General features: G+C 39.1%; 1 protein-coding gene across 4 annotated transcripts in view; it reads right to left on the reverse strand.

Moving 5' to 3' along the window:
• Nucleotides 1–12,458, reverse strand: part of EPB41L4B (erythrocyte membrane protein band 4.1 like 4B) — a 173,375-nt gene that overhangs the window by 19,104 nt on the left and 141,813 nt on the right. For 2 of the 4 annotated variants that reach the window (XM_017814908.1, XM_017814909.1), the window contains exons 21-22: nucleotides 12,214–12,352; nucleotides 11,691–11,768 (exon numbers count right to left, since the gene is read on the reverse strand). In XM_017814908.1, coding sequence (XP_017670397.1) covers nucleotides 11,691–11,768; nucleotides 12,214–12,352 — 217 coding nt within the window. The remainder of the gene's footprint in view (nucleotides 1–11,690; nucleotides 11,769–12,213; nucleotides 12,353–12,458) is intronic. The other 2 variants (XM_017814911.1, XM_017814910.1) reach the window with 1 other exon arrangement.

A 12,458-nucleotide genomic window follows, 5' to 3' on the forward strand; every position in this document is an offset into this window, starting at 1 on the left:
ACTCACTCTCATCCACCCTTAATTACAGAAGAAATTTCTCCATTGGACCAAAAGCACAAGTACAGAACTCTTCCATTTGGGCCACGAATGACATCAGTTTCAATGCCAGAAGGCTGCTCTATCATTTCAGCAGAGCTCTGCTTCCCCATAATTTGTTTATTGGGCAAAGGATTCAGGAGATCCATTATTAAAGACATCTCTGTGAAGGCAACTGAAGAAGATTATAATGTTGCAGGGAAAAGGAAAAGGGATATGGGAGAAAGGCCAAACAATGACAGTCCTCTCCCAGGAGGTCTGCTTGTGGCACTTCTTCAGGGGAAGAAATACATTGTCTGTAAAATGTTACAAGCAGTTCCTGGGCCCCAGTCAGTGACTTCCTGCCCATACCAGCAGGAGCTCACAGGGAAGCCAAACTGGGAGCTGGGGATTTCTTGTGAGGTATGGTTCCAACACCACTGCCTCCAAGACCCCTTCCCATCATGATGTAGTAATCGAGGTATCAAAACACTGTTGTCTGGCAACCTTTGGTGATGTTATGGTCCCTGGGAAGATTATAGTTAACTCTTTCACTTCAGAAAAACCCTGAAGTTTTTCTAAAATGTAAGAGGAGCAGAAACTGGTCCTGTCAGCTTCATAACTGGGGTATAATGAGGGGGCTTAGAGCAATTATTTTAAATTTCTTTCAAAGAGCCCTGGGATAGATGAAGGCTAAGACTCAGGATACTCTGTTTTTTTGGGTAATGGGGGTTGTCAATCTGATTCGTTATTGGGTTTGGGGTTTTGATTTGAATTTGGTGTTTCTTTTGCAGTGCTATGCCTATGTGTGCTCCCTATGAGCTTGGGAACTAACTGTTCTTGGTGCAGGAATATGCCCAGCTTCAGCCACACTGTAGATATGAAGAAAAGCCTTTACCTATACTGCCTCACCACCCCTGTTCTTGGAGAGGAAGAAAAGAGAAAGCACAGTTTCTTCAACCCTTTTTCCAAACCATTGGCAGCAAGACAGGAGACATGAAGGATAAAATTGCTCTAGAGGCATGCACAAACATGGGCTCTGCTGACCACAGATATTTTGAAGAGAACAAGCTTTATCTGAAGTCTGGGCAGCTCAGCCACTGATCCAAACACATGGATTCTATCTAGATGCATGCACTTGTGCTTCATGGTTATTAATTTTGACACTTTGCTCAACTTGGATGCAGCATGAGTGCCAAATTGTGCACAAATTCAGGTGGTCAGAAGCTCACTCGACTTGGCAAATTACTTCCCATCTCCAAAACTGCCAGCAGGGCTCTCAGCAGAGCATGTGCACATGGCTTGGTGTGCCAGGTGGCATGGACAGCTCCTTCATCAAAATCCATCCTGGTAATATCTGGCACTTTTCCAGAAGAGGCCAGGTGGCATTCCACAGCATGGGAGCACTTGCAAGACTCTAGACAACGTTTTGGCAAAGAACCAAAAAATGACATTAACTCATTAAATGAGTTTCGTAGAGGTTCACTTTCCTGACCTCACTGGCTGTGTCTCCTAGGGTGTAGGAGCATTTAGTCTTGGGTTGCTGAACATGAGAAGAATGCCATACCGTAAAGCAAGCCATAAATCCACATTTCTCCCACAGTGATGCGTCTGTGGCCAAGTTCCACAAAAAAACTCTGAGAAGTATGCAAGAACTGTTTTCTCTTCATGAGGCTTAAAATGTCCAAGCTTGCTCGGCCCCGGCAGATGAACCTCAGGATTAAAAGGTGGGCTCAGTTCAGCGCACGCTGTGTCTCACCAAGAACAGGGGTGGTGAGGCAGTATAGGTAAAGGCTTTTCTTCATATCTACAGTGTGGCTGAAGCTGGGCATATTCCTGTAGAAATTTTCTCCCTCAGCTCAAAACACTTTAGCATTTTGTTTTTCAGAGGGTGATACAAGGGATAATGAACAGAAGAGGACCCTTTCTACTGAGTTCAGTGGTTTTCAATCCATTTACCATGATAGATAATACTCCTATTTTCTTCCTTCCACGATGAAATTACAATTTTTTTCTATGATATACATATCTGGGACAAGGCATAGAAACTGTGGAATTACATGCTTAGGTTTATGCAAACTTCAATTTCATCAGTTCTTCAGAGTAACTTACTGGTTATTCTATTATTGCCAATCCTCTGAGCTATAAGAACTGTATTAGGCTCTATATAAAGTCAAAGCAAAAGATCTGTCTGGGTGTAAATCTCACAAATTAATGACTGTGTCTCTGTTTTGGTTTTGCTTGCTAGTAGAGAGATTACAGAAAATTAAATATATATTATGTTTCAGTAGAGGATTTACCCACAGTTGTGGGTAAAAAGCAGAGGACAAATCAGTAGAGGGGCCACAAGAGAAAATCTCTGGTCACTTAGGTGCCACTTGCTGTTCATCACAAAAGACTGCTCCTGCTCAGGAATTCTCATCAGAAAATGCCTATTTATTCAAACTAAATGTGTTACAAAAGAGTTGGTGCTGATTTAATTTTCTGTATACTTGAAAAAGATATATTTTAAAAACTTTCACTCAGCATTTTGTCAGAGTTTTTGGTGCCTAATTTAGAAATGACATTTTGGTTGGAAATATGAGTTCATTGAAATTAATTATCAAACATTACTTGAAATTGAAACACTTCACAATTGCTAAAATGAAAAAATGTCAAACTGGCCTGATCTTTCTCTCTACCCTTCTTAATGCTCTCTGACATTTGGTTCAGGACATTTTCCAAAATACAGGCTTTTGAGAGATAATGTAGACAACCAGATTTTACTTTAATCAAAAAAGAAGAAAAATATTTCCCATCAGTTCTGATTATTCAATTGAGTGGCAAATAAAAAGAAAGTTTACTTGCTCTTTTTGCTGGCTTTACAAGTTGAGTCACTCAACCAGTCAAAAAACAGTTTGGAAAGCAGATGTTTCCATTTTCTGTTGGAGCTTGGGGCCATTCAATTGAAATTCCACAGAACAGCCAAGCAGTTAGCATCACACTTGCTATCACACTGGAAAAATGTGAATTAGAATTACACATATATCAATTCATTAGTTGTTTGAAAAGAAAATAAATGCACAATAGCTACTCACTGGAGTCTAAATGAAATTGTCAATAATCAGTGAGGAAGAGATATTAGGAACTTCACAGCTGCTGAGACAAAAGGAATAATGTACTTCTCAGGCCAAAGGAAAGGTGATTAATATGTCTTTATCAAAAGACTTTGAGACATAATAGCTTCATCACTATACTTGTCTCATTGAGAGCAAACATAAAAAGATATACCTAGTTTCAAATAGACTTTACCCAAAAGCTGAACATTTTTCTATCACACAGATTACTGTAGAGTGGAAAAGGAGACTCAGTACAAAAAGTTGATGTTCTGCATCTGAAAAGCCCTGTCTACCTATTGTTCACTTCTTCTTAGGCAGATGTCACACCTGCTTACTGCTGCTCAGGACATGAACATGAAATACATTCACTTAAAAAGTAAAGCAATAATCTGAAATAAAAAAGATACTGAGCAAAAGTATGATTGAACATATCAGACCTGATTTACAACAATACTCAGGTTATAAAAGATTTGCTAAAAATTTGCCTTCTCAGCTTGCTGTAGGATGTAGATGCCAGTGAGTTTAAAATATGTTTGCTTTTATTTGATCCCTTTCACTTACTCTGATATTGATTTCAAGCAAAAGAGAAAGCTGCTACTGCCATTGAATGATCACGGTTTTTATGTGGAGGAGGAAGAAAGGGATCACAGGTAGTGTTTCCTTCTTCTTTTTCTTTCTTTTTTTCCTTTTTAAGCTACAATAATGTTCATGACCCTCAAGTTTTCTGACTTTCCTAAACACTGCTGAAGTGGTGGCAATCTGTATCACTTCAGAGGCCCTTAAAAAAGCTTTGGACTAAAAATTATTAGTGCACTAATTGCACAAAAAGAGAAGCACACAGGCAGTCTTGCACTGCCCTGTCTGTGGTGTTCGGCAGTTTCAGATGCTCTTCATCATCAGGGAGTAGCCCCCTTAGGACCTTGCCCATCAGCTGGGCTCAAGTCACTGTTACTGAAGTTAAGTTCATCCTAGACTCCCTCCCATAAACTGATCAACATTTATTTTAAAGTAACTTCAACAGCCACAGTACTTCCCTTTGGAGTACTACTCCAGAAACTACACTGCTTGCAAATGTACTTTATCACTCCCACGGTCCTCAGGAGAACCTTGTGTTAAAGTTTCATAGATGATTTGACCTAAAGCTAAGAAATTTTGTTTGTTAGTGTTCAGCTGGATCACTGATCCAGCTCCTGCCACAGGAGCTATCCCATGAAGGAAGCTGGGATAGATTAAAACATCCAGCACCCATCTACAGAAAGACCTACGTGCGCAGCTGTGAATCACAACCTCAATCCTCCAGCTTCATAGGCAAGTCTGTAAGTGGGCATTGAACTCTCATTGTACAGGCACAGCAAACATCCCACCACTGTGCAACAATCTCACAGACAGTAGTTACAGAGAATTTTTCTGACTCTATCTCCCTGCAGGTGGTAGAAAATCCTCCAGTCTCCTGGTGTAAACGTCTTCTTAAATGAGGTCACACCATGTGGCAGGCCTGCTATGGAGTCCAGCCAAAGTTTTAAGCTCCAGGACCAGCTCTGCTTGCATGATCTGGCAGAAACCAGATTTATGGATAGGCATTTGCTTATTTTATAATTTCTACAAACATGAAGTAGGCATACAGAATGTCAGAGGATGGTTAGGACACCATATTAAAAAGTACAGAAAGTGACAAAAATAATTGCATGTGGCAGAATTTATCACCTTTCCAGGGAAAAGCTTATGCCCTCTTGATCCAAACTATCTTCTGACATTGCACTCTACCTTTATCTCAAGTTTTAGAAAATGTTGGCCAGTGGACTGTTGATTATTTAAAAGCAGTGATTTAGTTGATACATGTCTGAACCTTTTTCCACTTAACACCTTCCCCTCTTTTTGGTACCTCTTCTCGCTCATGTACACATCATATTCAATTTATCACGGTGTCCACAGGTGCAAAGTCAGCAATGGATTTCACTTGGTGGATCTTTTTATTTTTTTTTGAGAATTCATTTTCAATTAGTTAAAGAAATAGAGAAGTGTTGAATCATCTGTCATACATCTACAGAGTGTACTGAGTTGTTCTGCTCAGAATACAGATAATGGGGAAAAACATATTGAGCCAATGAATTTAAATCACTTAAACCAGAGGAAAAATAAAAAAAGTAAATCTAGATGTTTACAGTTCATCTTTTAGCATTCTCTCATTTTGTTCCTTCACTGACTGCTTCTGTAATAGATGAATGCGAGTGAATCCCCAAATAACAAACTAGCAGTCAAAGAGCTTTACACTTTTTAGTAAATTTTAAACTAAGATTCAAAAGGCAGTCTCTGAGCCTGACACTCAGTTATCTTTCATGTTAGTAATTCAACAGACTGCTTCTCTTCTGAGACTGGCATCCACCAATAAAGTCCTGTACTTGAACATGCAGAGCTACATATTAGTTGCAAGTCCAATTAATAATGCTTTATATATTCACCCATTAATTTGGTTGCCCAAATCCCATGATTGCTTTTAAATGTGCTAAGTTCCATCTCTAGTTGCTAACATGCTTTATATAACCTAACTGATGTTCAGGTAATCTGCATTTGCTGGAAAGAGGCTGTGTGTTCCCAGGAGCCTTGCACTGCATGGACCACTGAGCACTTTCTGCAAATCCCCAGTCAAATTGAGACTTGTGCTCAGTTTGACCAGGCGTTACAGTGCACCCCTTCCCATTGTGTTCTCATCCAGCTGATGCCCTTTTCTGGAAGCAGAAAAAAATGGTCCTCTGCAATATGAGTAAATTTAGAATACTCCTTGAGTTGACGTGGAACTAGAGTTATGGCCTGTTGCTGTAAGTTTTTTGTATTGAAGTTCTTTGCTTTAGCAATTGCTGTACTTAGCTTTTTCTTAGTTTAATATGGAGTTAAAGGGCATGAACTTGAAATGGGGAATAAGTGGGCATTTGACATGTTGCTTACTGCTTTTGCTTCTTATTTATATGTGTAATAGACAAACTGCTGCTTTGTGCAAATTCTTTTGCTCATAAATGTCCATTGCATGTAAGTTGGAGTGTGCAAATACTGTTAATTGAGAAGCTGACTTGGAAAATAGCATTTTTAACATTCTTCTTTGAATCCAAGTCATATTCATCTCATACGAAGAAATCTTTTTTTTTTTTTTGTTATGAAGATGTCAAAGTAGAAAGCTTCTAATTCTGAAATACATCACCCAGTCTTCATGAGTTTTTTGAGAAGATCTATTTTTTTCTGTATGCAGTTCACCGTAAACAAAGCATTTATGAATTTGTCTCTGACAGAGATGTTTTAAAGACCTTGGGGGCACAAAGAGGTATTTGATCTATACTTTCAGCCAGTTAGATGGTAGATACATGCTAATGTTCTTATGAAATATCATTCTTGAATTCCATTATAGCCACTTTGGTTTAGAATTCAACACCAAAAGGACTCGTTACGTGGGTATTAGAGTTTGATATGTTTCCTTGTCTGCCACTGAAAAAATTGCTTTGCACAGTAAGTGAAAGACCTTCAAAAGGAAGGCAAGAAATACTGATCTCATTTCCCACTCCATATTTAGCTTATTGCAACTTTGCAAAACTGTCATAAAAATGTAGCAACTAAAAATAAAATGAATTCTTTGTTAATATAATAAACATTAAAGGGGAGTGGAATGAAAAGATTCTTTACTTATTCTGCCCTTATCACTATCCCTTGCTCACTGTAAGTATCTACTGAGAGTTTGCAAGGATGTTTTATCACCTCAAGATAAAAAAAATTCTCACAATTTGCCCCTGAGATGACTGACCTGATTGCCTTCACTTTATTTCCAAAATGGCAGATGCTAATGCATCAAATTCTATACTCTTTCAGACTCAGTGAGATTGCTTTGAATTAGCAGGATTGCATTCTCTAGTAATGCTATTACTGAAATAGAAGTATTTGTTTCCAACTCAACCTAAATAAAAAAAATCTTGTATTACACTGAAGAATATCCATTTTTCATTTTTAAATTATCATATTGGTAATGATAAAGAATGTTGTATCTCAAGCTTTTAATAGGTAAATAATTTTCTACTTTCTGTTTTCCACCAATAGATGGCAGGTGAAGCTCTAGAAAATTATTCATTTGGTACAGCATGAAGTAACATCTACAGTTTCAAAGTATATATCCGGCTCTAAATCAGTGTTCTCTGATATCTCTTCAGATGTGATCATGATTTAGTCCTAGTCTGTCCATCTTGTATTACAAATTTTAGTCCAAGTTTAGAATTAGCTCCATGTCATATATAAAACTCTTCATTCCTATTTCTTTTGTCCTACTCCTTTAGGTGAAGGCAAAGCTTGCACACACCAGCTTCCTCTCTTGGCTGAGAAGGTATTTGTCAGCACAATGTAGCAGCTGTTACAATCGTTCAGGGTCTTAGGACTGAGCTTTCTGTAATTAAACAAGAAGGCTCTGCATTCATACCCTTGTCAGAAATCACACCGATTGTAAGCTGCAACAGAATAGCTTGAAGCTCAAGCTTTGATTTCCAGTTCCATAAAAGCTAGAAACACAGGGAGGGAGTGTGGAAGGAGAGAGAGATTGGTGGAAGAAAGAGCCTGCTACACTGACAAAACTTATTCTAATGTGCCTCAATAAGGATGCTCGTAATGCGATAATATAATTCTTCATATATAATGCTGCATTTTTTAATCCAATTTTTTCTGAAACACAAAAACAGGAGGGATCAAATCTTGTTTACATACCAGCTAAAGGCATATGGTGCTAAAAGTCACAACAGAGTGGTATGAAAAGATAGGGATTTTCTTCTGCCCATGTTATAATGATTTTAAGGACAACAAGTAATGTGTTGTAGTCAATTAATTGTAGGATCTACTTGAAAAATGAATAGAAGTGTGCATAAACCACACAGTTTGAGGAGTGCAGAGCACAAAAGGATACCTTTCACTCTAGGCAATCTGCGTTTGTAAATGTACATTATTTCTCCTGCAAAATGATTTCCTGAAATCAGTCTGCCTCATAATTGCCCCACTCTTACTAGCAGTCTAAGTATTGATGACAAAGTGATCATTAGAGCTCCCCCAGGCTGACCGAGTAGACAGATTTGACTGCTCTCATCCCTGCATGGCAGTCTGGATGATTTCTATTAATCCAATCAGTTCAGTAATCTTTACATTTTTATAAGTTAATTTGGTTTTGTGAGCTCCACTTCTAAGTGTAACTCTCAGCATGTATTAGAGCTTCCGCTGTTTTGCTGGCAACAGCAGCAAAACATGGATAAAACCCAAGGCCATCAAGAAGCATCAATGGTTAGACACTGAACAACGAAGATCATGCAGCTGAGTCAGTGACTATTAATCTCTCTCTACGAGTAATGCTACATAAAAGAAGGGAGGATGTCTGAAACACCTTCAAATTAACAGCTCTCCAGTGAACTGGGGAAGTTTGGCAGCATATATCATGACCAAAATAAAAAAGCTCATTTTAGATGACCAATTTGGGTGTCTTAGTCTTTCTCTGCAAGAAACCCCGGGAACCTGAACTTCCATCTCTATCACCTCAGGTAAATACCCAAAATAAGGCAGCATGAATGACCCCTTTAGATACTGTACCTGTCACTGAATGTGAAACAAACGGGTGCAATTAGCAAACAACTTCCCAATGCCAGGTCACAGCAAAACCAGCACACTACCAGAGGCTTGACAGTAACACGATGCTAAGCTGTACATGATCTTGACTCTCAAATGACAGACTGCACATGCTATCACAACAAAATTATTAAATAATCAGGCTGGCATTTCCCCTTAGCTAGCTTTTGTTTGAAGCCTCTCCCCCTGAAGAGTAAACTTTTCATGCAAACCTCAACTGAGAGCAGTCAGTAGCCAGTGAAACTGCAGAGAAAGGTCTGTAAACAAAAACTGCTCTGTAGAGAACAAGCTGACCTTTATAGATGTTAAACAAAACAAAAAGGGTTGATTGATGCTGGGCAGTACCTGCTCTTCTAAATATTAAAACCAAGCAAGTCAGTGGAAGGTTAGTTTATGAGCATACAGCATGATAAATTATGTCAGTGGAAGGTGGGCTGCGGAAGGGGAAAGCATAACGGGGTAAAATATTTAGGGCAAAAAGCCTGTATCCTCAGCTGGAAAAGGAAAAAGTGTGTAAAGTTTACTTCTCTTAAATGGAAATGTTATTTAGACCAGGCCAGTTGCTAAAGTCTCCATGACTCATTTTTTAAAATTCCAATTAATACAATAATATATGGTATGTTTTTTAGAAAAAGAAATCTATTTGTAAACTCCAAAGGATAATTACAGTTTAGCCACAAACATGTTACTAACATAGAGAAGGACAATCCAACCTAGACAGAATCATGGAATCACTAACATTGGAAAAGGCCCTTCAGATCATCGAGTCCATCCACTAACTCAGCACTGCCAAGTCCCCCCTTAAAATATGTCCCTCATTGCCACATCTGTAAGTCTTTTAAATACCTCCAGGGCTGTCGACTCAACCACTTCCCTGGATAGCTTGTGCCAATGCTTGCTAACCCTTTTGGTGAATAAATTGTTACTAATATGCAATCTAAATCTCCCCTGAAGCAATTTGAGGCCATTTATTCTTGTCCTGTCGCTTCTTACTTGGGAAGAGACCAATATCTACCTTACTACAACCTCATTTCAGGTATTTTTGGTTTCAGTCTGCCTGTGTCTTTTCAACCCAAGCCAAGATTGCAGAATGCTGCACTTCTTTCCATATATACTTTGCTCCTTTTTTATGTTCCCTTCTCACAGAAATTTAGCCTGGGGGATGGGGGCCATGGGGGAGGTGTTGTGGTGTTCAGTTTAAACACATCTCTTTCTGACACTTTCTTGAATGGGACAGTTTCATCACTCAGCACTTCAAGAAAGTTCCAGGTAAATCCTTTCATTTCTGAAGACGGTCCTCAGACTGTGATTGTATTTTCAGGTGCAAAAGCAGGTCCTTCCTATATGATGGATGTAGGAGAAATGACACAAGAGAAGTAAGCACTGTGCTCTTGTAGTTGCTAGAGCCGGAACAGTTTTCCCACCCCTAGGTGCTAGGGGGTAAAGGGCCCCTTACATTTCAGTTTGCTGCAATTCAGAGATTCAAGATCTGTAGTATTAAAGTCTTGGGATACAAAGACCATTCAGCTGACTGACCAGCTGAAGGGCAAAGATAAGAAGTGGGTCAGCAGGAACAGCGTGGGTGCCAATAGCACCCACTTCCTGTGGTGGAAGATGAAGAACATCCTTATTGAACCCACTGATGTTAGAGAGGGACCATCAAAAGCCCTTAAGGACTTTGTCAAGAAACAATTCCACAGACTCAAAATTGTGTAAGAGAGAACAGTTCTGCAGGTGTCTCTATCCTAGAGTGGTGTCCATTCCCAAACTCCAGTTTAACATTGACAGTCTCAGCTGCTCCCCAGCTCCTGTAGAGTCCCCTGCATCAAACCTGTCTTCCCATCTACAGTAGCAAGTCTCTAGGCATAGTACACCCAGTATCACCTCGACATGGTTCTGAAGCCAGTAAGACACTGGCCAGCTGAATGTTCACATCCCCTTTTGCAAGCAGGGAGAGGCCTAGGAGCAATAAGCTGTCACTTCATCAAACTTGCAGAAGAAACTACAGCTCTCATCCAATGGTAACAGTTATTTACAGGCAAGTACAATACTGTCTCTGAAGCAAAAGGCACAACCCCACAGCACCTTTCCAATACTGTAAACTAGGACCTAACCATGTAGTGAAAGCAATGCCCAGGATGGAAGTACCTTAATACAAAAATATTTATGCCAAAAATGTAATGCTGTCCTTGTCATGCTTTTTATATGCTTTAACTGTGGTTTCTAGAAGACAGCAAAAAAAGCTTTGGACAGCATTAGTTATTTGCAATACAGGATGACTTGGGGGAAGTTAAGGATCATATCATGATTATTCCAGTAATCTGAGAATCTGAGGTGAAAGTGTGAGATCACTGAAGTCAAGAGGTGTTTTCACTTCAGTGGGACCGGTATCTCTCCCTGGCTTTTAAGCAAAAATACAAATCTTGTACCTCTAAGAAAAGGAGTTAATAATCAACATGGTACATTACTATTTTGTCTAAAGTGACACAAGAGCATTCTGCTAATGAAACATGAAAGTGCAGGTACATGTTTTTGGATTGGCTATTGGGTACGGTCTAAACAAAACTGTGGGGAGAAGAAATTACTTTTCAGAGAACTCCCAAAAGCAAATCTATGATCACATTAGGAATCTGCATTAAAGGGACAAAGCAGGTTGTGAAAACAGTGCAGTAAGATGTAAAGATAACCAGACAGGAGAAAGAAACAAGAAGTTATCCAACAATAAAGAAAGAAATTCAGAAAATCAGCCATAATACTTGTTGATGTGGACTGATTTTCAGAGATACTGAGCTGAGTTTGATGGAGGCTCAGGATCAATGAATATCAAGGAAACTTATTTTATTCCTGTGCACTATCTAACACACTGCATAGTATCCCATTCATTTTAGCTGCAAATTACTGAAAACTTTTACACTGGCCTGGTTGCAAACCAAAACTATTTACCATTGGTGTGGCCTCTGTGAAATCCATCAGGAGGTCACCTGGCTCCAAAGCAAATGTACTTCCAGCATCTGTGGAACTCTAAAGGCAAAAAAGAAACCCAGCATTGAAAAAGAAAAAAAAAATGTAATTTTGTTGGTTGTTTTTTGTTGTTGGGTTTTGGGTTTTTTTTTAATTCCTTAAAGCACAGATTGCCAAATGCATTTCAAATTTCACTATGTTTTTTAGGTACAGCTACTCAGCAAAGATAGACAACAAAATTATGAAACTTTTAAAGCAAAGTAATTAATTGTGATCCACTGCCCGCTATTGTTGATGAAAAACTATTGTTGATTTTAGTTGAGTCTTGGAGCAGGCTCTAAATATTTCCTTACACAACAAGATAAACATATTACTACAACTCTACATTTAAAACTACTCCTAAATATAGAATTATTCCATCTAAGGAAAACCTGTTACCACAACTCCCTCCTACCTTTCCTGAACACTCTCACAGCTGACATAAGCTCATCTCTTTGCATATTACCTTGCCACCAGGCGAAACCTGTGTTTGTCCTTCTGACGTCTGTGGTGTACATGTTTTCTGTGACCCAGGAGATGCTGAAGATACGGGTGTTGATGCTGCTGCTGCTGCCGCCAGCGCTGGAGGAAGGTCATCTTCATCACTGCAGTTGATAAAAGCAGACAGATCTTCTCATTAGAAAATGTCACTGAACTTTGACCGTGCTTGTGTCGGAAGAGGCACTGGTAACCTGTACGTCTGTTGTAATG

The sequence above is a fragment of the Lepidothrix coronata genome, unplaced genomic scaffold (assembly GCF_001604755.1).
Source record: "Lepidothrix coronata isolate B3197 unplaced genomic scaffold, Lepidothrix_coronata-1.0 Scaffold47, whole genome shotgun sequence".
NCBI lineage: Eukaryota > Metazoa > Chordata > Aves > Passeriformes > Pipridae > Lepidothrix > Lepidothrix coronata.